The 24264-nt window shown below is 40.3% G+C and overlaps 1 protein-coding gene across 1 annotated transcript in view; it reads right to left on the bottom strand.

The window, feature by feature from the left end:
- Window positions 1-24264, bottom strand: part of LOC140481442 (TBC1 domain family member 8) — a 101730-nt gene that overhangs the window by 39356 nt on the left and 38110 nt on the right. The window contains exons 2-7 of the mRNA XM_072577617.1: window positions 19130-19240; window positions 16842-16960; window positions 14524-14752; window positions 9766-10006; window positions 6501-6708; window positions 1726-1920 (exon numbers count right to left, since the gene is read on the bottom strand). Coding sequence (XP_072433718.1) covers window positions 1726-1920; window positions 6501-6708; window positions 9766-10006; window positions 14524-14752; window positions 16842-16960; window positions 19130-19240 — 1103 coding nt within the window. The remainder of the gene's footprint in view (window positions 1-1725; window positions 1921-6500; window positions 6709-9765; window positions 10007-14523; window positions 14753-16841; window positions 16961-19129; window positions 19241-24264) is intronic.

Genomic DNA, 24264 nt, shown 5'->3' with positions numbered 1-24264 from the left:
CTTTGGTTTTCTGGTTGGCATGGATGAGTTGAACCGAAGGATGTGTTTCTGTGCGGTACATCTCTATGACTCGATAACTGGGGAGGCCATCAAAACAGGAACAAAATAGATTTGTATGAGAAACTTCTGGGCAAGGCTATGTTATGTTGTGACAACGAGCCATCATTCTCAGAAGGAGTTGAGGAATTCACAGTACATTATAGGCATGCTGAAGATGACATGACTTGAATCCAGAAGTTTTAACTAAGTTGTAGCAGCTCTTTCTATCACTTGAGGTTAAGATCAGCGGGCTCTACACTCATCCAGACCAAATGGAGGAGGTTCAGTAGACGTGTGCCATTTTTGGTGAAGATCTGTGAAACGTGGGTTGCTTGTGTGTTGCAAACTGCTGAAGAGAGGCTATATCCGAGAAAGGGAGGAACTGAAATGAGTCATAAAAAGGAAGACAAAGTTTTGAAGGACTAGATATTTCTTAACCAACCTCTGAAACAGGTGGAGGCTTGAACCTGGGTCTTCTGGCTCAGAGGCAGGGACACTACCATTGCTGCAGTGACTGAATTTAATAACCTACAGATGGTTGGACTGAGCAGCAAATTCACACGGTGTGATTTATAGTTTATAATGACTTTCAATTTGTCTGTTAATTCACATCCAACTTCTGTTGAATGAGTTATAAAAGTAAAGCAGGTCATCTAAGATCATATTTATAGAGTCATAGAGATGTACAGCATGGAAACAGACCCTTTGGTCCAACCCGTCCATGCCGACCAGATATCCCAACCCAAACTAGTCCCACCTGCCAGCACCCGGCCCATATCCCTCCAAACCCTTCCTATTCATATAGTCATCCAGATGTCTTTAAATGTTACATTGTACCAGCCTCCACCACTTCCTCTGGCAACTCATTCCATACACGTACCACCCTTTGTGTGAATTGGCTCTTGCACAGCAAACATTTATGTTTTAAATTATGGTGTTTTATGGCTTCATTTTGATTTAGTAATGATGTTGGATTTCAGATTTTTTGTTGAAAAAAGGATAGTAGTCATGAGAGAGTCGATAACAGTATGCACCGATCTAGAAATCCATCCAATGACATTCAACCTCCAAGACCGAACAAACAGTTAAGTTTCACCAAAGCATATTCTGATATGGGGGATGGGGGGGGGGGGGGGGGGGGTGGCGGGGTTACAAAAATAAGAGAAAAGTCAGAGAAAATGCACAAAAATGACCAAAGAACAGGTGTTAAAGAGACAGCAAGAGCAAGAGGCAACAGACTAATTTGATTCCCTACACATACATTCACTCACGTGCATGCGCGCACGACACACACACACACTCACACACTCACACAAAACTAAACCTTCCACTACACAGTCATGTTTTTTATTTAAACCCCTGCCTTGCCTACATGCACTGTTTTAGCTGCTGTTCCAGCTGGAGTTTAGCAGACAGTGAGCCATGGAGATTAGCTTGAGATTACATGGGGCACCATATTATTTTCAGTCATAGAATTGTGGTTGAATTCTAGTAAAGTTTTGAATATAATTTAAAGAGAAAATATTCGTGACCTGAATATTCAATCATTTCTTTCTCTATAGAACCATATTATTTGCTTTCCTTCGAAGAAATAATTTTTTTGCTAAACCGTTACTTATATTTTGCATACTTCAGACTTCTGCGCTACATGTTGCCATTAATGTTAAATGCAAGATGTCAACAAACCTCTTCTTCAACTCCAGACTTCTGAGTGCAGCCAGGCTTTCCACCTTTTAGAAGTTGAAGACGTTGGCTCAGTTGCTCCACAAGGCATTCTCTGTTTTCAATTTCTGTAAATTGAAATACCCTCTTACTTTTAATGCTGACAATAATTGGTTTGGGCAGGAGGCTAGTGTCCTCCATCTTCTCCACTGTCACCACCTGTCAAAGCAAAAGAAATGCCAGAAGTGTTTATTGTAGAAACTGTTAGGTGATATCATATACGACATTCTAGTATCAAGTACCTTACCTCCTGTTGCAAGTACTATTATTGGTATTACAGCTACTGTGCATTTGCTATACATAATCTGGGTTCTGTGCTTATAGATTATAAAATCTTACAGCAGTGTAAATTACTAGTGTTGTTAATGAACTTCAAGACATAGAACCCAGTATATGTCACATGGACTAAAATATATAGATGCACTCAGACCATATCATACTGGCAGTAGAGTTTGATCAAGGGAACCATTGTGGTGCTCATAATTGGGGGCCGAATCCATGGGAATAGATTATTAAAAAGATTCAAAAGGTGATAGTTGCCGTGGTGATGGAGAGATTATTTCTCTTTATTGTCACTCAGGTTCAGAGCTTAAGGGCACCAAAAATGAGGCAAAGCAACTCAATATGGAATGTGAATAGTTGACCGTACATTCTCTTTCTTCTTTTTGGATTGATTCTGCTTAATTAAAAAACCAGCAGGTTTTCCAAGAGGCACATGACAACTCCAATCAGGCCAGGAGGGAGTACTGCCAAACACAATACCCGGCTGTTGGTCAATTCCACCATTTCTCTTAAGTTAAAGATGAATAAAGAAACTTCCAGCTGATCACCATTCATCATCCTCCCTCAGCTGATGAATCAGTGCTCCTTCATGTTGAATTACTCTCAAATCATAGAGAAAGTGACAGAAGGTATCATCAACTGGTGCTATCAAGCAGCACTTGTTTAGTAGTAACCTGCTCAACGATGTTCAGTTGAGTTCCACCAGGACCATTCAACTCCTGGCCTCTTTACTGCCTTGGTTCAGACAGGAACAAAACAGGTGAATTCCCCAGGTGGTGGGCAAGTGACTGCTCGACATCAAACTCAGATTTGGTAGTGTGGAACCAAACCTAGCAAAACTGGATTCCTCCTGGTAACCAGGGACAAATCTCCACTGGTTGGAGCCATATCTAGCACAAAGTATGATTGTTGTGGCTGTTGGAGATCAGTCATCTCAGCTCCAGGACATCTCTGCAGGAGTTCCTCAGGGTAGTGACCTAGGCCCAACCATCTTCAACTGCTTCAGTGAACTCCCCTTCACGATAAAGATCAGAAGTGGGGACATTCCCTGATAAATGCACAATGCTCAGTATCATTCACGATTCCTCAGAAACTGAAGCAGCCCATGCCCAAATGCAGCAAGACCTGGACAATATTCAGACTTGGGCTGAAAAATGACAAGTAACATTCCTGCAATACAAATGACAGGCAATGACCATCCCTAATAAGAAGCAGAGACAATCTAACCATTGCCCTTAACATTCTAAGATATCACTGAATATCCCACTAACAACTTCCTAAGGGTTAGTATTGGTTAGAAAGTAAATTAGATTAGCCTTATAAAAACAGTGGCTACAAGAAGAGGTCAGAGGCTAGGAACACTGCAGTGAGTAACTCACTTCTTGACTCCCCAAAGCCTGTCCACCGTCTGCAAAAGATACAGGTCAAGAGTGTGACAAAATTTTTACTTGGATGAGTGCAGTTCCAAAAACACTCTAGAAGCCTGACACCATCCAGGACAAAGCATCCCACTTGATTGGTACCACATTCACAAACATCTATTCCCTCCATCACCAACATTCTGCAGCAGTGTGCACCATCTACATTATATACTGTAGAGTTCAAAGTTTCTTAGACAGCACTTTCCAAACCCATGACCACTTCCATCTAGAAGGACAAGGGCAGCAGATACATGGGAACACCACCACCTGCAAGTTCCCCTCCAAGCCACTCACCATCCTGACTTGGAAATATATTGCCATTCCTTCACTACTGCTGGGTCAAAATCCTGGAATTCCCTCCTTAATGGCACTGTGGATGTGTCGACAGCACAAGGAACTGTGGTGGTTCAAGGCAGCAGCTCACCGCAACTTCTCAAGGATAATTTGGAATGAGCAATAAATGCTGACACAGCCAGAGATGCCCATGTCCCACAAGTGAATAAAAATGGCACTGATCAATTCATTACAATCAATTCCATCAGCGTCAATAAATCTAAAGAACCTCTCTTTCCATGGGATTACTTTGGAACCATGGTTCAAGGTCATAACTGATATTTTCCATGTTCCAGAGTACGATTACATTCTGGTGAAAAACCACCTCGCCAAATTTCCTTACTAATTCAACAGCTGACTGCCATATTCAGCATGTTTGCTGTTCCTCGATACATTGTCTCTCACTCCGGTTTGCAGTCAATTAGTGCACCCTTTCAAAACATCTGCAAGGAAAAGATTATCCAATATATGACCTCTCACCACTCTCAGTCTAACAGTCTCTCAAAATACATTTATAGCTATAAATTCTATGATAGTACACAGTAAAGCAACTTGCCAAGTTTTTTTTTCAGATGGCTGTACTAAATCTGTGCGCCACTCTTGAAGATAAAGGAGTAACTTCCTGCTTGGACAATAGATGCACACAGAATTTCCTCTCCCACTCTCACCACCCAACCACATGTGCACGATGATTATTGGAAAAGAGGTAGAAAATGGTACAAGAACATGATCAACAAGTTATCCCAATTTGAAGAAGCAAAAGGTAGCATGGGTTTGAGATATTCATACGAGCACATGGCTTCTTGGAAAATTGCTGTCCTTGTGTCCAGGCTCTGATATATGCTGCTGCACTGATCAATGACTAAGTCCTGCAAAGAAATAGGCAACACACCCAAACGGCATATCTTCAATCACCCATCACACAGGAAGATGGATCAGATGCAGACAGAGATGGTGCCAGATGACAACCACGCATCTATGTCAAATGACACACCTCAGTCTGTGACAGCAAATAACATATAACAGGATGTGCTAAGCCAAGTTATGAAAATTGTACATGGTCCAGATCTGACCTTGTTACACATCCAAAACATAATCTTAATGTGTAGCAATTGTATATTATCGATATACATTCTAATGTGTGTTTTGGAAAAGGATACCTGTTATAGAGTGAGAGGGTTTTACAGCATGGTAACAGACCCTCTGGTTTAAACCGGTCAATGCCAAACATAATCCAAAACTAAATTAGTCCCATCTGCCTGTGCATGGCCCGCCATACAGCTCTTATTCATGTATTTATCCAAATGTCTTTTAAACGGTGTAACTGTATCCACATCCACCACTTCCGCCAAAAGTTCATTCCACACACTAACCACTATGTTAAAAAAATTGCCCCTCATATCTGTTTTAAATCTCTCTCCTCTCACCTTAAAAATATGCCCCCTCATCTTGAAATCTCCCATCCTAGGTAAGGACAGGTCCCATTAACCTTATCTATACCCCTCATTTTATAAACCTCGATAAAAGTCACCCCTCAACCTGCCCACTATAGCAAAAAAAGTCCCAGCCTATCCAACTTTTTAAAAAGGGAAAGAGGGTGGAAGGGTTGTTTTATTATTGGATAGATCCCAGACTATTTAGACAGGATACCTTTAAGATAGTAAACTACCACACATTGTAACTATCAAGGCATCCATCTCTGTAACCAGTACTATTATTGGTCTTGCAGTTACTGTAAAATTGCTCTATGTAATCAGAAAGCACAGAACACAGACCATGTAAAACAGCGTAAATAAGAAGTGTTGTTAATAAACCTCAAGACATCGAACTCCACAAGAACCCAGTCTAGACAGAATATTGTACATTATTTAGTAGACATTATCAAATTGGCAGGTGTGTTTTTACCCAGGAAACTACATCAGAAATGGCAACATTGCACTGTCCGTCGAAGGACAGCATGCAATGAATTTACTGCCAAGAGAAAAAACAACCAATAAGCAGCTATACTTTGTTCCACCATTCTCTAACTGCCTGAAATAATCTTCATACACTTCCATCAAACACACCCTCCTTCACAAGCAACTTTAAAGGGAGTGGTGGAAGAGGAGGAAGGAAAGCAACAAAATATTTTTGGCCTAATTCTAACTCTCACATAAAGCACTGGAGTTACTTCAAAACAAGGTCAGAAGGAAATCACGTTTCTTTTTTATTTATCAAAATGCATCACTGTTGTACATTCTGCTCAGATCGGTATGCAAATAACAAAGTAAAAATAAGACAGATTTGTAACTGATACTGGATGAGAGTTCATGTTAGGCATTGTGTAACTCCAAAACAGGTTCCCTGGACTACAAAGCACACAAACACTCCTGCTAGTGCTGCATCATGATAAGATGGTTCATTTCAGTGGGCCATCTCGGCCACACTCACTCCAGAATGACAGCCTTAATATCTTTACAGAAAATAAGAGAAAACAAAATGACTTTTTCAAATAATTGTTCTTGGCAATGAGGCAGACACAGGCAGTTTTCTATATTGATCTGTATTCAGGAATTTTTAAAAAAACATTTATTTAATAATGCATTTTAAATGGAAATATTTGCACATTTCTTGGACAATGCAGCTTTAAGTTCAACACGAAGGTAATTCAACCCAGAACAGGAAAAGCATCTTGAACTGCAACACAGGACTACAGTCCAATACCTCTTGGAGTGGAATGATCACATAACAGTTATCTTCCTCTTTGCTGGCAAAGCAGATGTAGTTTTCTGAAATATACAACTTCCCTGCAGTGTGGCATTGGTTATATGGCGTCCACAGGAAACAGTGGACTATCTTGATCAGCTTTTCTGCCCGCGAAAGTCTAAAACAAGCCCGGAAATATTCATTCTGCACCCTAGCTTCAAGATCTCTGCAGCAAAATGAACAGAAAACAAAGTTGCACAGCAGTTTAATTAGAGTAGAAGGTTTAGTTTTCAGTTACAAGTTATATACCAACACTAGCATTTCATTTTTAAAAACTTGCAAATCAATATTTTCAGTTACTAGTACTATTTTTACCATACACAGAATCATGAACCCAGAAAAAATGATGATAGGCAACTCAACTGCAGAAGACAAACTGATAATAGGAAACTGTTGCTAACTGGTGTATTTATGCACATTCCCAGCAGGGGACGCTGTGCAAGCCATTGAGGGACATCCTAAACAAAATGCGTTGCCTCCTAAGTGTTGTGACCTTGATGGCACCGTATCCCACCCACATCTTTCAATCCAAGTCAGTTAGATCTTTCTACTCTAAGCAATGTGAAAACAGAATGATTCAGCCCAGCAAGTTCATCAAGATTTCCAAACATAACTGAAAGAAAAAAAGAGTTTTGTAATTATTCAGCATCAAGTTTACGTGCCGTGAAACCTGTAAGTCAAAAATATTAAAGCTTATTATCTTCCAAGTAAGACTAGATCAGCCAGATATCCCAGAATTGGGTGCATCTCCTAAAAGAGTTTGTTCCTTTTAACTATTTCATCTGGGATGGATATCGGAAATTTTCACCCCAATCCAATTCATCCCCCACTTCTTCCAAATACAGAGAACACGGTTGCTCCAATGTCCACCTCCATGATTCTTCAGACTGCAGTCACTCCCAGCAATACTGCTCTAGCTGTGGTCAACTTCCATTGTGGATCAGAGGATTGGGGCTAGCACTAAGTTAGGTGAATTGGCCATGCTAAATTGCCCGTAGTGTTAGGTGAAGGGGTAAATGTAGGGGAATGGATCTGGGTGGGTACGCTTCGGCGGGTCGGTGTGGACTTGTTGGGCCGAAGGCCCTGTTTCCACACTAAGTAATCTAATCTAATCTAATCTAATCTAATCTAATCTAATCTAATCTAAACTGCAGCACTGAATTTAAAATGGCAAGTAATCATCTTCTGAGCTACTAGGGACCAAGCCCTCACACTTCAAGAGAGCACTGGTAATTCCTAGAGGGAATGCTACACTAAAGCCGCCAAGTGGCTGATGGCCCCAAGATCCTCAGACAACACCTTTCAATCTATGACCACTTCCATCTAGGAGGACAAAGGGTAGCAGATACATGACTGTTAAACTTGAAAGGATTCAGAAAAGATCTATAAAGCATGTTGCTAGGGTTGGAACTAAAGGGCAAAGCTGAATAGACTGGAACTATTTTCCCTGGAGCATCAGAGGCTGAGGGGTTTGCCGTATAGATGTTTATAAAATAATTAGGGCCATGGATAGGGTGAGTAGCCAAGGTCTGATCCCCAGAGTAAGGGAGTCCAAAACTAGACGGCATAGGTTCAAGGTGAGAGGGGAAGATTTATAACGGACAACATTTTCACACAGAGGCTGGTGTCAGTATGGAAGGGGAAATAGTGGAAGCTGGTACAATTACAGCAACTGGATGGGTATATGAATAGGAAGAGGTTAGAGGGATATGGGCCAAATGCTGGCAAATGGGACTAGATTAATTTAGGATATCTGGTCGGCATGGACAAGTTAGACTGTAGTTCCGTAAAATACAATTCTATAACTCTGAATATTTGGAAAGCTCACAGCTTTTGAGAAATGGAAAGCTGCAGAAAGGCTCTCCCTGTAGGGTACAACCACACAAGCATTCAGTCCCAGGGATACAAAATGGTTTCTACAAACACTAATAGCGATCCCCATTTCAGAGAAACAATTTTAGTCCACCATTGCCACATCACATTGACATGTGTCCTGTGATTTAAGTCATCAACTGGGGACAATGACAGCTGTCTCACTTTGAAACTATGAATACTTGCAAAATGCAAGACTCAGGTTGCATCTGTTACAAGTCATTGTGACTGCCAACAGTTTCTTTCTTACAGATGTCTGCTTCTACAGGTTTCATTTTACATCACGACTCTTACAGCTAGCACAATTAATAGAAGCAGAACAGCCAAAGGATCTCGACATGTCAAAGCATTTTGACTAGCTGGTGAAAAGGGGACACCAAGAAAAATGGATGTAGTTTGCTCAGATAAAAAAAAAACTGGAAATAATAAACTCCAAATAGCTGCACAGGCAGATAATGTTAACTTCAAAAAAATCTGTGTGGCCAGTTTTTCAAAAAAGGTTTGTTCATGGGATATGGATATCACTGGCTCGGCCAGCATTTACTGCCTATCCCCAATTGTCCAGAAGAAATAAGGGTAAACCACGGTGCTGTGGGTCTGGTGTCACATGTAGGCCAGACCAGGCAAGAGTGGCAGATTTCCTTCCCTAAAGAACATAAACGAACCAGATTGGTTTTTACACAATTGACAGGACAGTTGGTTCTGCTATAACACGTGATTTTTCAACGTGAATTGGCTTTAACGTGATTGGAGAATCTAGACGTTATTTGTAGAATGCAAACTTTCCTTACCTGCATTGGCTATAGTGCAATTCTGGTCACTTTAGTTTAAATGGTGCTGTGATTGCGTGACCTTCTTATAATAGAGATTGCCCGAGAACGGAACTATCACGTTACATTAGAATTGTCTGTAGTTACATGGTCACTATCAAGCTAGAATTTAATCAAATTCAAATTTCACTGTCTGTCACGGTGGGATTCAAATCCATGTCCCAGAACCCATTAGCCTGGAGTTTAGGATTAACAGTCCAGCGACATTACCAATACACTAGCATCTCCCCTCAAAAGGAAAGCACTAGATTAATGCAGTATTTAAAATATTGCATGAGAACATCAATTGACTGTCTCTTTTTGTGCTGGAAATAATTTTCAAGTCAATAATTCAGAACATATGCAAACTAATTTGAGTAACATGAAAAATGATCTAAACTCAAGTTGCAAAACCAGAAGGAAGCACGGCATATGGCTAAAATAGGCATACATTAAATGACAGAAATAAAATACACACAAGGCTATTTTGAGAACTTAGCCACTTTGCAAAAAAAGGTCAAATTTTCCTTTATGTTCCTTACTTCTTTGTGATTTGTGTAGGTTCTTGTAGAGGAGGATCCAGTTCAAATGCTTCATTGTCCAGCAACCTTCGAATAGTCACATCTGCCAATAGCTCCATAAGCCTGAAAGTTTCATCAATGTTGAGAAACATGGAGAAATCACGTTCCTTACTTTGTGTAGTTACTCGAACTATTCCTGTGATAAGGGTATTTGAAGTCCTTTCCAGTCTTTTCACATCAGCCCAGGGGATAATAAGTTTCACTGAAACATTCAAATGCAATATTCAGGGATGTAGGGTACAAGCTAGCTTTAAGCAAGAAAGTTATAAATTTACATTGGTAATTGCTGGTGCATTTTACAAGCGATGTATTTGCCTAATAATATTTTATTACTTAAAGCCTCAACCTCTGCCACGTGATTAACACAGACTTATTTCGCTCAAAAGGAATACATTTCTTGCAGAGAACTTTGTAACCAGCCTGCAGAATTTGCAGTATATTTTCAGAGCATCAGACCATTAAGCCTCATATGCTGTTCACCTACAAAAAAAATGCAGAGCTTAAAAACTCCTCGAAACATTGAAGTATAATTTTCTATTCAATCAATCATTCCTTTTAAAAAGAAAACAGCAGCTCCCTATTGACCAGCTTATTCATTACCCTCTGTAAACATCCACTCATCTAAAATGCTGCACCTCTAACCTCACCAAGTCACACTAACATTGCCACGTCTTTCATTGGTCAGAGGATACTAGAAGCTCCAAGTTAATCTGTCAACCTTATTTAAATCCTTCCATGTTCACTTCCCCTCCTGACTGAATAATCTCACCCAGAAATCCTGACCCAGAGCACTCCATTCCTTTGACTGCAGCCTCTTGTAGATTCCCTCAACTTTCACTAGTCATGTTGACATGCCTTCAGCCACCAGAGTTCCATCCTCTTTCCTAAAAACCTCCTACTCCTTAAAAGCACTTCTTTGACCAAAGTTTAGGATACCACTCTAATGAGTGAGGTAGAGTGTTACACAAATGTATGTCAGTCAATCTTTTGTTTGCCATTTATATAAAATGATTTGGAGGAGAATATAGAAGGCACGGTTAGTAACATTGCGGACAACATCAAAATTGGTGGCACAGAAGATAGTGAAGTAGGTTTTCTAAGATTACAAAGGGAAAAATAGCAGATGGAGTTCAATCTGAATAAATGTAAGGTATTGCATTTTGGTAGAACAAACAAGGATAGGAGTTACACAATTAATGCTACGGCCTTGGGTAGTGTTGTAGAACAGAGGGATCTGGGGTGCAGGTACAGAATTCCTTGAAGTTTAGATCGTATGTACATCGGGTGATTAAAAAGGCATTTAGCACGCCTTGCCTTCATTACTCAAAGCTCTGAGTATAGGAGTTGGGAAGTCATGATGGGATTGTACAAGACATCGGTGAGGCCTCTTCTTGAATGCTGTGTCCAGTTCTGGTCACCCAGTTATAGGATGGATATTATTAAGCTGGAGACAGTTCAGAAGAGATTTACCAGGATGTCGCTGAGTATGGAAGACTTGGGTTGTAAGGAAAGCTGGATAGGCTGGGACTTTTTTTTTACTGGAGCAGAGGAGGTTGAGAGGCAACTGTAAAAAAACGTATAAAATCATGAGGGAGGTATAGATAGGGTTAATGGTAGTTATCTTTTCCATAGGATGGGGGATTTCAAGACTAGGGGCATATTTTTAAGATGAGAGGAGAGACATTTAAAAAAGACATAAGGGGCATTTTATTTTTTTACACAGAAGGTGGATCATGTCATAGAGTCATAGAGATGTACAGCATGGAAACAGACCCTTCGATCCAACACATCCATGCCGACCAGATATCCCAACTCAATCTACTCCCACCTGCCAGCACCCGGCCCATATCCCTCCAAACCCTTCCTATTCATATATCCATCCAAATGCCTCTCAAATGTTGCAATTGTACCAGCCTCCACCACTTCCTCTGGCAACTCATTCCATACACATACCACCCTCTGTGTGAAAAGGTTGCCCCTTAGGTCTCTTTTATATCTTTCCCCTCTCATCCTAAACCTATGCCCTCTAGTTCTGGACTCACTGACCCCAGGGAAAAGACTTTGTCTATTTAGCCTATCCATGCCCCTCATAATTTTGTAAACCTCTACAAGGTCACCCCTCAGAGTCCCAAGCTCCAGGGAAAACAGCCCCAGCCTGTTCAGCCTCTCCCTATAGCTCAAATCCTCCAACCCTGCCAACATCCTTGTAAATCTTTTCTGAAACATGTGTGGAATGAAATTCCTGAGGAAGTAGTGGATGTGGATACAATTATAAAGTTTAAAAGACACTTAGATAAGTACAGGATTAGGAAAAGGTTGGAGAGATATGGACCAGGAGCAGGTAGGTGGGACTAGTTTAGTTGGGGATTATGATTGGCATTGACTGCTTGCCCTGAAGGGTCTGTTTCTATAATGTATGACTCTAACATTGTGTCAAAGTCTGAAGTAGAATTTTAACCTAACTGTCTAGCTCCCAAGCACCAAGAGTTATTTAGTGAACCAAATCTCCAGCCATTCATACTGAAGACAAAAAGAATGGATCCACACAACAACAAAACCCAACGTATTGCTCAATTAGCTCACTGTCATATGGGCCTTGATCAAAGGCAATCAGTACTTGATCTAAGGCAGGATTTTAGGGTGTGGGTGTGGCGGTGGGGGTGGAGGGGGGTGTTGGGTTGGTGATGGCTACAGAAAACATTTATCTACCTCCTACAACTCCACATGATTCAATGGAGCTCAGCAGCTCCCGGTTTTGAATTAGCCAGCAGCTCTGAGTGGGCAGGACACCAGTGGCCAGGAGCCTCAATTCTAATGGACAAACTGGTGCTCTCAGATCTACTCAATTGGCAGAAGATCCAGTGGGTCTCTAGTGAGACCCGCATCACCAATGAAAGATTCTGCCACATTACTGCACAATCTAAGAGGAGTGAGAAGGGGCATGTGGAGAGGATGGGTGTCAGGAAATAAGGGGCGAATGGAAGAAAACAAACCCTGCAGACCAATTTAGAGTGTTGGAGGCTACTTTAACTTAGAACTTTGCAAATCCCTATCCTTGCTTGCAGTTTAAAAAAAAGGTATCGCAGCCAATATTTCTACAATACTAGGAAATTAAGTAAAAAGGAAAAAGTTGACATTTCCTCTATTGGCAGAGAGCATAGAATTCAAGTTGTCAAACATATTTACAGCAGCACTAACCACATTCCCACAAACTGAATTATAAATTGTCCTGGTTCCTGACCAGTAGGAGAGTCATGTAACATACACACTAGATTTTCTCTTCGTCCATTATTTTAATACATTTCCTGTCACATTAACAATGGATGGTAAATAACTTTGGCAGAATCTGCGTAAATATCCTTCGACATTAAGGAGGCCATTGGAGGGAATGCTTATTTACAGATTCTTTGCAAGTTGTAGCCTCCCATCATTTGAAAACTAAATAGCAGCTGACATACAAGTTTTCTTTTCCTCTCTCCTCCCAACTACTTACAGAAAATCAAACTTTTTTCCCATACTTTTAAAATATCCATCAAATTTCCATTGTGCTTCATTAACTTTAGTATTTCATACATCCATAATTTATATCTGGACTTTTACTTGGTGAAAAGAGGTTGAGAACAACTGCTCCTTTAATTTGATCAACAGAAACAAAAGAAAGTTATTAAAATCTCCCCAATTAGATTACACATCATATGGCCAGAGAAATCAGACAATTTAGCCAAAATGATGGAATCACTCATCACCCAAACTTCCTAGATCTCAAGTGAAATGACATTCAGCAGTTCAGTTTTGCCACAGTATTCAAGTAAGAAAACTGCTCAAACAGGGTTTCTAAAAAAGTTACAATTTTAATTTGCCCTACTGATAAGGTTTTTTAGAAAAATGCTGAGATAGATATGATATCAAGCAGCATCTGTGCATATTTGGTCCCTCATTCAATGCAGGATTGGTTCAATGTAGCCGCAAGATCTTTGTTGTTGATACTACCGCATCTAGTTTGTGATGTAGCTAATTGAGACAATTAAAGCATATCAAACTTGCCCGGTGTAGTTCCACCAGCAGATCTAGCGAAACGCAAATTAAAAAAAAAATTCACTAGATTGGGGCAACAGTGGCTCGTTCAGCATTTATTGCCCATCCCTAATTACCCAGAAAGCAATTAAAAGTTAACCACAATGCTATAGTCACATATAGGCCAGACCAGGTGAGAATAGCAGATTAGTTTCCTCAAGGACATTCATGAACCAGATGAGTTTTTCCAACAATCAATAATGGACTCTCAGTCATTAGACTCTTTAATTCCAGATTTTTATTGAATTTACATTCCATCATCTGCCATGGTGGGATTCAAATCCAGGTCCCCAGAATATTACCTGGGTCTCTAGTTTAGCACTGAAAATGTGTTGCTGGAAAAGCGCAGCAGGTCAGGCAGCATCTGCATTCCTCTCTTTCTCCTCGTGATCTCCAGCATCTGCAGTCCTCTCTTTCTCCTTGGATGCTGCCTGACCTGCTGCGCTTTTCCAGCAACACATTTTCAGCTCTGATCTCCAGCATCTGCAGTCCTCTCTTTCTTCTCTAGTTTAGCAGTCCAGTAATAGTACCATTAGGCCATCACCTCCCCAGTTTATAATAATAAACGTGAAGAACAGTTCTAAAATTACAGAACAGTCTTTCTACAATTGATTTATTTAGTTTGCACCCTTCATCTTTTCTTACCTTCCTTACCCAACAGGAAAGAATAAAAGCAGAGATGGTTGATGCTGAGGTATATCCAACCTTGACGGGGAACCCGCCCCTTCCAACAGCAACACGAATAGTACGTCACCAGTTTTTCCAAGTCTGGGAAATTAAATCGTGTCTCAAACTTCACCAAAGCCTCTCGAAACTTCTCAGGATCTTCTTCCTGTTCTGCCAATTTGCTCCTGGTTTCTTCAGCAATAAGACCCTGATTCCAACAGAATTAAAACTTCAAACAATCTATAATACAGCTAAATGGAAGAGTTACATTTTCCACAGTGTGCCCATTTTGACACTCACACTTTTAGTATCAAGCAATCAATTTCCTTGGTCAAAGTCCTGGAATCTCACCCCAAAAAGCATCAAGTCTATCTATAGTACATGAGCTGCAGCAGTTCAAGAAGGCAGCACACCACTACCATCACCACCTTCTCAAGGCCAGGGACAGGGAGTAAATTCTGGGCACGTTCCACGAATGGAATAAAAAAAGTAATGAATTGAGGCTAAATTTATAGAATATTGTAATTAGCTGTTTAGTCACAAAAAGCTTAAAATCTCAAGCATTGTACTTCTTGATCAAGTCTTTAGGATGTCACATTCACAACATATTGATGAGGTGTTCGGGTATTTCCTGATTTACAAACAGACAAGTTACAAACGTTTGTACTAATAAGCTGCAGCTCACACAGATATGTATTAATAGTAATTTTAAAGATCTTAGAGATGACCATTTCTCGTAAGATTAAACAGCTATTTTATATTGCCCTGTATGGTGTTCCAATTTGTGAATGAACTCAAGAATGGAACTGTTAACAATCCAGGGCTGTCTGCACATGAACATGCTTACATGGGCCCCAATATTTCACAAATACATAATTCAATGAAAGTCAGGGGAGACAAGAAGTAAGGTTTTTGAATATCTATTTCTGTTTCAGTAAAATAACATTTTTAACATCTGGTGCAACTGTAATATTTGCTATAAATCAAGGAATGGAGTTTCTGCTCAAGATGTAGTTAGATAAATGTGCCCAGAATTCTCTGATAGATTGCTCATGATTTTGTCAACATATAGTTTGTTGAAGGTTCCACCCCACTCATGAGTATAAGCCCAAATCCCAGTAACTAGCTCAATCAAGAAATGTAATTGCTTTGTAATTGAACAGAGTACTCTGCAGTAGCATGAGAGAGTTGCTGATGGGGATTTGGTTGAGCGAATGGATTTTTACAAAAATCAACTCTAAGAAGATTGTGTATACTTCAATCTAGTGATCAGCAGAACACATACAAGTTAAAGTTTCACAACTTTTAAGCACGACTTCATTCACAGCCGCATGGTTTATATTGATACCTGAGCAGAACTCGTACAGAAATCACAAACCTTGTTGTTTTAGTTGTAAGCCTTGATGTAAAACAGCAAAAACAGTTCTTTATTCAATTATGTGGACAGCAAACTTGGCAACCTGTTCTAATTTCCTTTGTATTGAACTTCAAAGTTCTTATTCATGTTAACCTCATCATTTATTTATAACAGTGATAGCTTTGAACCTGGAGATATATTTAGATTAGATTACTTACAGTGTGGAAACAGGCCCTTCAGCCCAACAAGTCCACACCGACCCGCCGAAGCGCAACCCACCCAGACCCATTCCCCTACGTTTACCCCTTCACCTAACACTAGGGGCAATTTAGCATGGCCAATTCGCCTAACCTGCACATTTTTGGATTGTGGGAGGAAACCAGAGCACCCGGAGGAAACCCACGCAGACACGGGGAGACTGTGCAAACTCCACACAGAGTTGCCTGAGACGGGAAGTGATCCCGGGTCTCTGGCACTGTGAGGCAGCAGTGCTAACCACTGCCACCGTGCTGTCCATATTGTGGATATGAACTCTCACTTTCCAGCAGGCATAGCTTTTAGATAGCTTTAGTTATTTTGATAAGACAACAAGTATATGGTTATCCATTATAAGCACCCTCCCAACAGTTCCCATGAAACCAAGAGTGGTCAAAGTAAGTTGCACCACTTTTTAATTCAGGTAAAAATCAGGTAGATTCTTGTGAATTGAAGATTTCACCCATACGGGAGCCAAATGAAGTGTTCCAATGCATTTTAAAAATGATGCGAAAAAGCTAATTATCCAAACAATAATGCAATTTTGCTTCTTCAACATCAAAACAAGGATTACCTGTAAATAAGTCACACAATACAAAAAATATATTGGTCATTCTTTAGCTTTTTCCAATGCCCCACAAAGCAGGTTCAGTTGTTCAAAACAATTTTTATGGGTTGCACTTACCTTCACTTTACCATGGACAAAGCTAATAACATCGTCTTTATTGTCAAATACTGAAAGAGTGTGCAGAAGATTCTGTTCTAACCACTGCCAGTGCGGATGGATTTCTTCTACAGTAGCACCTGATGATGATTTGCAAAACAAAACATAAATGTTGAGATGATATCTTGGATTCTGTGACAAGTTTATACTCAAAATTTATGGTAGTTGTATTCTCCTTAACACACCAAAACACAGGGAAATTTGAAAGTTACAACTTCTGAAATGGATTTGCATAAAAAGGAAGCGCCTAAAGGAAGTGGATTAAATGTACGAGTTTTAGAAAAAGACTTTATTGATGAAAGATTTGCATCCTATGGGCTGTCTCATATTAATAACTAGTGAGACCAAAATTAGTCAGGTGAGGCTTGGCTGCTAACCAACATCTGGAGTCAGAGGAAGATAATCCTGCACTGGCTAGTACTGGATGTCCTCTCCAGCCTTTTCCATTGTACACATGTTGGGGAGCAGCTCAATGTGACTGAATCAGCTCCCTTGGCAATGAAATTTGGATACTTTTTTTTAAAAACAAATATGTGGCTGAATCTTTTGCCTCAAGTGTATAAATCTCCAGCGAGATGCCACCACCAGACACATATTCCCCTTCCCTCCTTTATCTGCTATCCGCAGGAACCGTTCCCTCCAGGATAACCCGATCCACTCTTCCTTCATTCCTAACAATCATTCCCCGCCCCTCCACAGCATCTTCCCCTGTGACATCTGACCACTTACCTCCTCCCTCCTCAGTATCCAAGGGCCCAAACACATCTTCCATGTGAAGCAGTACATTTCTTGCACTTCTCACAATCTAGTCTACTGCATTTGCTGTTCTCAATGTGGTGTCCTCTACATCATGGAAATGAAGTGTAGACTGGGTGACCGTTTCAAAGAACATCGACGTTCTGCCCACGAAAAAGATCCTGAGCTTCCAGTTGCCTGCCAGTTTAAAATACCATTCCATTCCCTAGCCAACATTCATCTCAGGCTTGTTGCAGTACTCCAAGAGAAGCTCAGAACAAGCTGGAAGAACAACACCTCAATTTCCACTTGGGGATGCTACAGCCCTCTGGACACAATATCGAGTTCAATAATTTCAGGGCCTGAACTCCCCCAAGTCCTTGACTCCTACCACACATACCAGACCTGGTTATCACATAGTCTTCCATTATATACTATCTTTGTTAGCCACTAACAGTCTCCATTAACAGCTGTTTACCCTCTCAGCCAAATTGTTATTGACTTCTTTCTCTGTTCAGCTGTTTTTTTCTCTCTCTTTGGGCTCTGTGCCTACCTACCATTAATGCCTTACCCTCTCTCTCATATCCTATCTTCTGCATATAAACCAAAATTTTCCTAGCTACCATTAGTTCTGAGAAAGGGTCACTGGACCTGAAACTTTGATTTCTCTTCACAGCTGTTGTGAGACCTGCTGAGCTTTTCCAGCAATTTCTGTTTTTGTATGAATAGCTTGGTTGGGCAAGTTATATTAAGCTATTGTAACTTTGTTCTAACAAAATAACACTCACACCTTCATTCCAATTGAATCATTGACACAGAGTGCTAGTTTACTGAGGTTCTTTAAATAGTAGATATTAATGACAGATGTTTTGCTGGTAGTTTTCTATAGTTAACTGTAAAACATGGCACTGGAGTAATAGGGACTTTGATGGGACCAACTCCATAAAATGGATTTCAATATGAAAGAGGGACTTGGACTAGGTCAAACCAACAACCGTATATTTTTATAGAAGCCACCAGGAAATACGGATATAAACAGACTTTTATTCTTATTTGAGAAATAATACTCAACTGTATTTGAATTGTATTTAAACGCTTACCATTGTCAAACTACACAACCAAAAAATGTATTTTAGTTTTAATTAATTGCTTCAAGTATACATAGTTTTAATTTCCTTCATCCTTAATATGCCTTTGAATGCTTCCATCATGTTCTTTTACTCCACCCTGCAATTGTTTTCTCTGTCTGTCTACTTTCCATTTATACACAGTATTTGTTCAGTATTTACTAGCTTGCTGGGTTTCATTAATAAAGTAGCTTGCTAAAAAAATCTCTGAATTTAGGCTTCTGATTGAAAATTGGATACCATTAATTAAATAAATAAAATGCATTCAATCTCTTGCACATTTAAGAAATTATCTCATTCTCTACATTATCCCAATTTCACACTTTTAAAATGTAACATGTTTCTAAACAGTGTGCAATAGGGTAAGCTTATGGAGATTTTACATACCACAAGCGATGACCCAATACACCTGTGATCCAGGCATCTGATGCAAAATGCGAAATGGAGCAACACGGGCATTGGAGTCCAGCACTGCATCTAAAGCTCCCACCAGTAAACCTATAGAAATTTAACAGTATGCGTTAGATCAGTAGCCTTCAACAAACAACAATTGAACAATCTTAGATTAAGATCAATGAAAAGAATCCTACTATGACTCTCTTGGCAATGAGACAAAATGAACATAGACCGAGGTTATTTGGAGGCCATTTGTTCAATTTGTTTTACTGCTCTGCCCCAGAAACCTTAAGCAAGAGCACTAGAAAAATATACTGTAGCATTTGTTGTCCACATTGAAGAACTTGAGTTTCTGGTACTTGTTCAAACCAACAGCAACTTGGCAATAAAAGCATAATACAGTACTACAGATGCTGGAAATCTGAACCAAACAAAATGCTGGAGAAATTCAGCAAGTCTGGCATTAATGGTGAAGAAGGAAGCAGAGTCCACTATGATTCATCTTTAGAACTATCAACTTGACAATCACGATACAGAAAAAAGTTAACATGAAGAACACTGAGCCAAGCTCACATTCATTAAACCTGTAATGCCATTACTTTTCAGTGGTTAAGTTGTGACTTAGGTATATGTATAGGTATAAAACAAAAATTATAAAGTAATTAATGTTACTGAAAGTGCAAAGCCAGAAAAAAAAACAGGCATTGCATGTATCAAACAGCCTCAGAACATTACCTACGTGACAGCTCAAGATATTCTGCTGTTTGCATTTCAACCAACTACAATCAAAGTTGTTAACACTGGACTGATCTCGTATCCACCAAGTGGTTCAAAAGTCAGTTTCCTGAAATTGTTTCGGAGAATTAAACAATTATGCTTTAATCAAATGCTACCAAAATGCTAAGAACAAGGAAGGAAGCATCACTGTAAAGATTTTCTTTTAAACAGAAGTGTGCTACAGGAGCCAAACATCCATGTCATAACACGGATTCTCAATCAAGGTTGTACAAGAAGATTTCAAAAGTGTTGTCTGCAAGTTCTCCCATTCACAATCTCTCAAGTTGATTTATCCTCACTCATCAGGGGTCTATCCTGTGTAGTGAGGCAATAGAAATGGTCCCAGGTAGAAGATGCAAGAGTGTATTGTTGTTCCATTTGAAAAGGAGGAGATTAGCAAATCTCTCAACAATCAATAAGTTTATAATGAATTGGGTGTGTGGTTTAATTTTCTGCTTCATAGTCTTCAGCCTAACTTATAAAATAGCTGAAGACATTATTTGAAGCATGACATTCCCAGCTGCCTGCTTCTAAAATGGTGGAATAGACCTACTCTTGTCCCTTGAACCAATGCTGCCAGCTATATGTAGGGAATGAAAATGAGGAAATCAAGGCAGATCTTTGTAACTGAAGGCTTTATATTAATGAGATTGGGTCTGTAAAGTCATTCAATACTTTTTTCTCCTCCCCCCATTTGTCACATTACCAGTGTGGTTTATTCACTGGCTTTCGCTGCCCTAGTGTTTAGTATCAAAGAAAATTGGGACCTAATTCTGAAAAAGAAAATATGAACGTGGACCAGTTGATAATGTATTCAAACCAAACCCAGAGAATGAGCACTGTGCTACTTTCTCCTGGTTAATATCCTGGTCAGTAAACTATCAGAAGCAGTTCAGCAGAATTTGTATAGCAAATGAGCACATCATGTAAACTTAAGAATTAATAAACTTTTTTTTTACACAAAGATTGCTTCCACAGAAACAAAAGGAGAAAAAAAACACATTGTAAATTGCTACAACAATGCCAGGTATAAATAAGTGTTTAATATGACCATCAGCTCCAAAACAGTGTAACCCACTTGTTTTAACTTCTGTCAACACTCTAAGGATTGAAGACATTTTTGATGTTGAAGGAATACGTAAACAAACACAAAACTGTTGACCTAACAAAATGAAAGAAACAGCTATAAAGTTATTTCGATTTATTTTCCTTGTACTGGAAATGGAGAAATAACTCAATCAGAGAATGTCTTTAGTGCAGAAGAACTGTCTGGTGAATCTCCAAAAGCCTCCAAATTATTAACATTTAGTTACCAAACATGAAGTATACAAGAAGCAAATTTCATCTTTTTCTAGAATCAAAAGCTAAGAGACTTGTTAGCATTAAAAAGAGGTCATGAAATCCACAACTACCATGGATTTAAATATTATAATCTCATCCTACACAGTGCCATAGAAAATGCTGTATTCAAGAGCCAAGTCAATATTGTCTTTGAAATCATAACAGAGCAGAATGTGATCTGTATTTGTTTTCTAGTTCTTTGGCAATGACATTGGCAAACAATAGATTTATTTAATGCCAAAGAAACAGCTTTGCTGCATATTACTTTGCTGTACAACTGGATTCCAGATATTGTTAGACATTACATTTACATGTCTATGCTCAATACCGAGAGTGTAGTGCTGGAAAAGCACAGCAGGTCAGGCAGCATCCGAGCAGGAGAATCGACATTTCGAACATAAGCCCTTCATCAGGAATGAGGCTTATGGGTCGGGCTTGAGAGGTAAATGGGAGGGGGTGGGGTTTCGGGGAAGGTAGCTGAGAAAGTGATGAGGTAGATGAAGGTGCGGGAGAAGGTGATAGGTCAGAGGGGGGAGTAATGGACAGGTCCAGAGGGTGGTGCCAAGTTGGAGGCTTGGGACTGGGATAATGTGGGTGGAGGGGAAATGAGGAAGCTGTTGAAATCCACATTTTTATCCTGTGCAGTTGCAGGGTCCTAAGGTGAAATATTGAGGCGCTCCTCCTCCAGGCGTCGGGTGGAAATGATTTGGCAGTGGAAGAGGCCCAGGAACTGCATGTTCTTGACGGAGTGGGAGGGGAGTTGAAGTGTTCAGCCACGGGGCAGTGGGGTTGGTGAGTGCAGGTATCCCAAAGAGGTTCACTGAAACAATCCGCAAGAAGGCGTCCTGTCTCGCGGATATAGAGGGGACCACAACGGGTGCAATGGATGCAGTAGATGACATTAGTAGAGGTACAGGTAAATTTCTGATGGACATGGAAGGATCCCTTCGTTCAGTAAGACATGAAATGTATTTTAATACCATCTGATTTTTTTCTAAGTGCATATGATTTTAACACTTAAGTAGAAGGCAGTCAGTTAATTGCATTGGAGTCTCCAAGTGGCCTTGCAGCAAATCATAGAATCTCTACAGTATGGAAAGAGGCCCTTTGGCCCAACAAGTCCATACCGACCCTCCGAAGAGTAACCCACCCAGACCCATTCCACTCCGCTATTATCCTATATGTACCCTTGACTAATGCACCTAACCTACAGACCCCAAATTGGTAATTTGGCATGGCCAATTCACCTAACCTACATGTCTTTGGATTGTGATAGGAAACCGGAGCATCTGGAAGAAACCCACAAAGACATAGGGAGAATGTGCAAACTCCACACAGACAGTCACCCAAGGTGGGAATCAAACTCGGGACCCTAGTGCTGTAAGGCAGCAGTGCTAACCACTGATCCACCGTGCCACCCCACTAACCACTGATCCACCGTACCAACCCACTAACCACTGACCCACCGTGCCACCCCACTAAACCACTGACCAACTATGCCACCCCACTAACCAGTGACCCACCGTGCCACCCCACGAAACCACTGACTACCTTGACCAGAAAGATTCTATGGTGTCAAAAAAAAAGTTGCTTTTCACACCAATGTGTTTAAATAGCACAAAGTGAAGCAAGGAATAATTTCCGTGAAAGATACTGAATCAAGCTTTTCGGAATAATCTTATCAGCAACAATTCTTCCTCCCCCTTTCACCTTTGCCCATTTTTGTTAGGGTTGCCATAAATCATCTTTATCCACCTCTGCCTGGCAGTCATCCATCCCTCAGAGAATCTTGCTATGCTCATATCTCTTTCCACTGCAACGTTCTATCTAGTCTTAGATTTTCCACGTCTTCTTCCTGCAAGTCCCATCTCCACTGGTCATTTCACCTCATTGCAGTGCGAGAGAGAAGCAACAGGTGAAATGCCAACTTCTCCTTGGCCACTTTCTTCACTGCCCCCATAATCTGTACTAACCTCCCCCCCCCGCCCCCCACCCCCCCAACCCCACACCCCGAATTGCTGGTTCCTGATTTGGTCCATTCTTGTCACTCCACACATCCAGTTGTTCCTCTTGGTGCTGCCCCAGGTTCCTGAACTGTATAGAGGCAAAATATTGCAGATGCTGAAAATCTTAAGTAGAAACAGACAATGCTGGTTTGAATCCAGTATGGCTCTTCTTCAGAACTGTTAACTCTCTTTCTCTCTCCACAGATGCTGCCAGACCTGCTGAGTCTCTCCCGCACTTTGTTCTGCACTATAATAATATATGGCAGTGGTATCACTTGTTCATTAAATCCAGAGCAATAAAGTGCTTTCCTAAGCTTTGTTTATACAGTGCACAATTTTGAGCTTGTGTGTATTGAGGGAAGATGGCTATCAGAAGGCACATTACTGTTATGTATTTTATTTCAGGGATTTTTATTTCTAAGCTGAGGAGAAAGCAGAACTTGCCACGATGCGGAACAGTGTGCCTAGCCAAGCAGAGTCATTGCATGGTGTAATAAAAAAAAGTGAATAAACTACACAAGATGGAACTACTAGGTGCAGGAAGACAGTTCACCACCACCTTCTCTTGGGCAATTAGGAATGGGCAACAAATGCAGGCCGAGCCAGCAACATCTACATCCTATGAATGAATAAAAAAATTCAAGGCGCAAATCACCATGAGGGGGTTTCTTTGGCCAAGTTGCAATAACTATCATTATGTAGTTGTTCAGTCCTGAGCTTGACACCAACATGAGCAGTGAAGATTGAATAGTTACAATAGGCAGGTGCACAGAGACAAATAAACACATTAGTAAATGAAACAAAAGACAAATGAAAGAAATGCTGAATTGGTATCTTGCTGGGGACAGCAAGTTACACCTCACAGCTCCAAAGACCAACGGGAGGAAACAAAAACTGAAGCTGTGAGGATGATTCTTCATAGAGAATTGGGGAACACTACCTGAACAGCAACACAGTAAAGTTTTTGCTCAGTGATTCCTTCTGTAGGATATCATTCCAATT

Source organism: Chiloscyllium punctatum, chromosome 9 (assembly GCF_047496795.1).
Source record: "Chiloscyllium punctatum isolate Juve2018m chromosome 9, sChiPun1.3, whole genome shotgun sequence".
Classification (NCBI taxonomy): Eukaryota; Metazoa; Chordata; class Chondrichthyes; order Orectolobiformes; family Hemiscylliidae; genus Chiloscyllium; species Chiloscyllium punctatum.
Note: the sequence above shows the minus strand (reverse complement) of the source record. Positions and strands in the feature narration are given on the sequence as shown.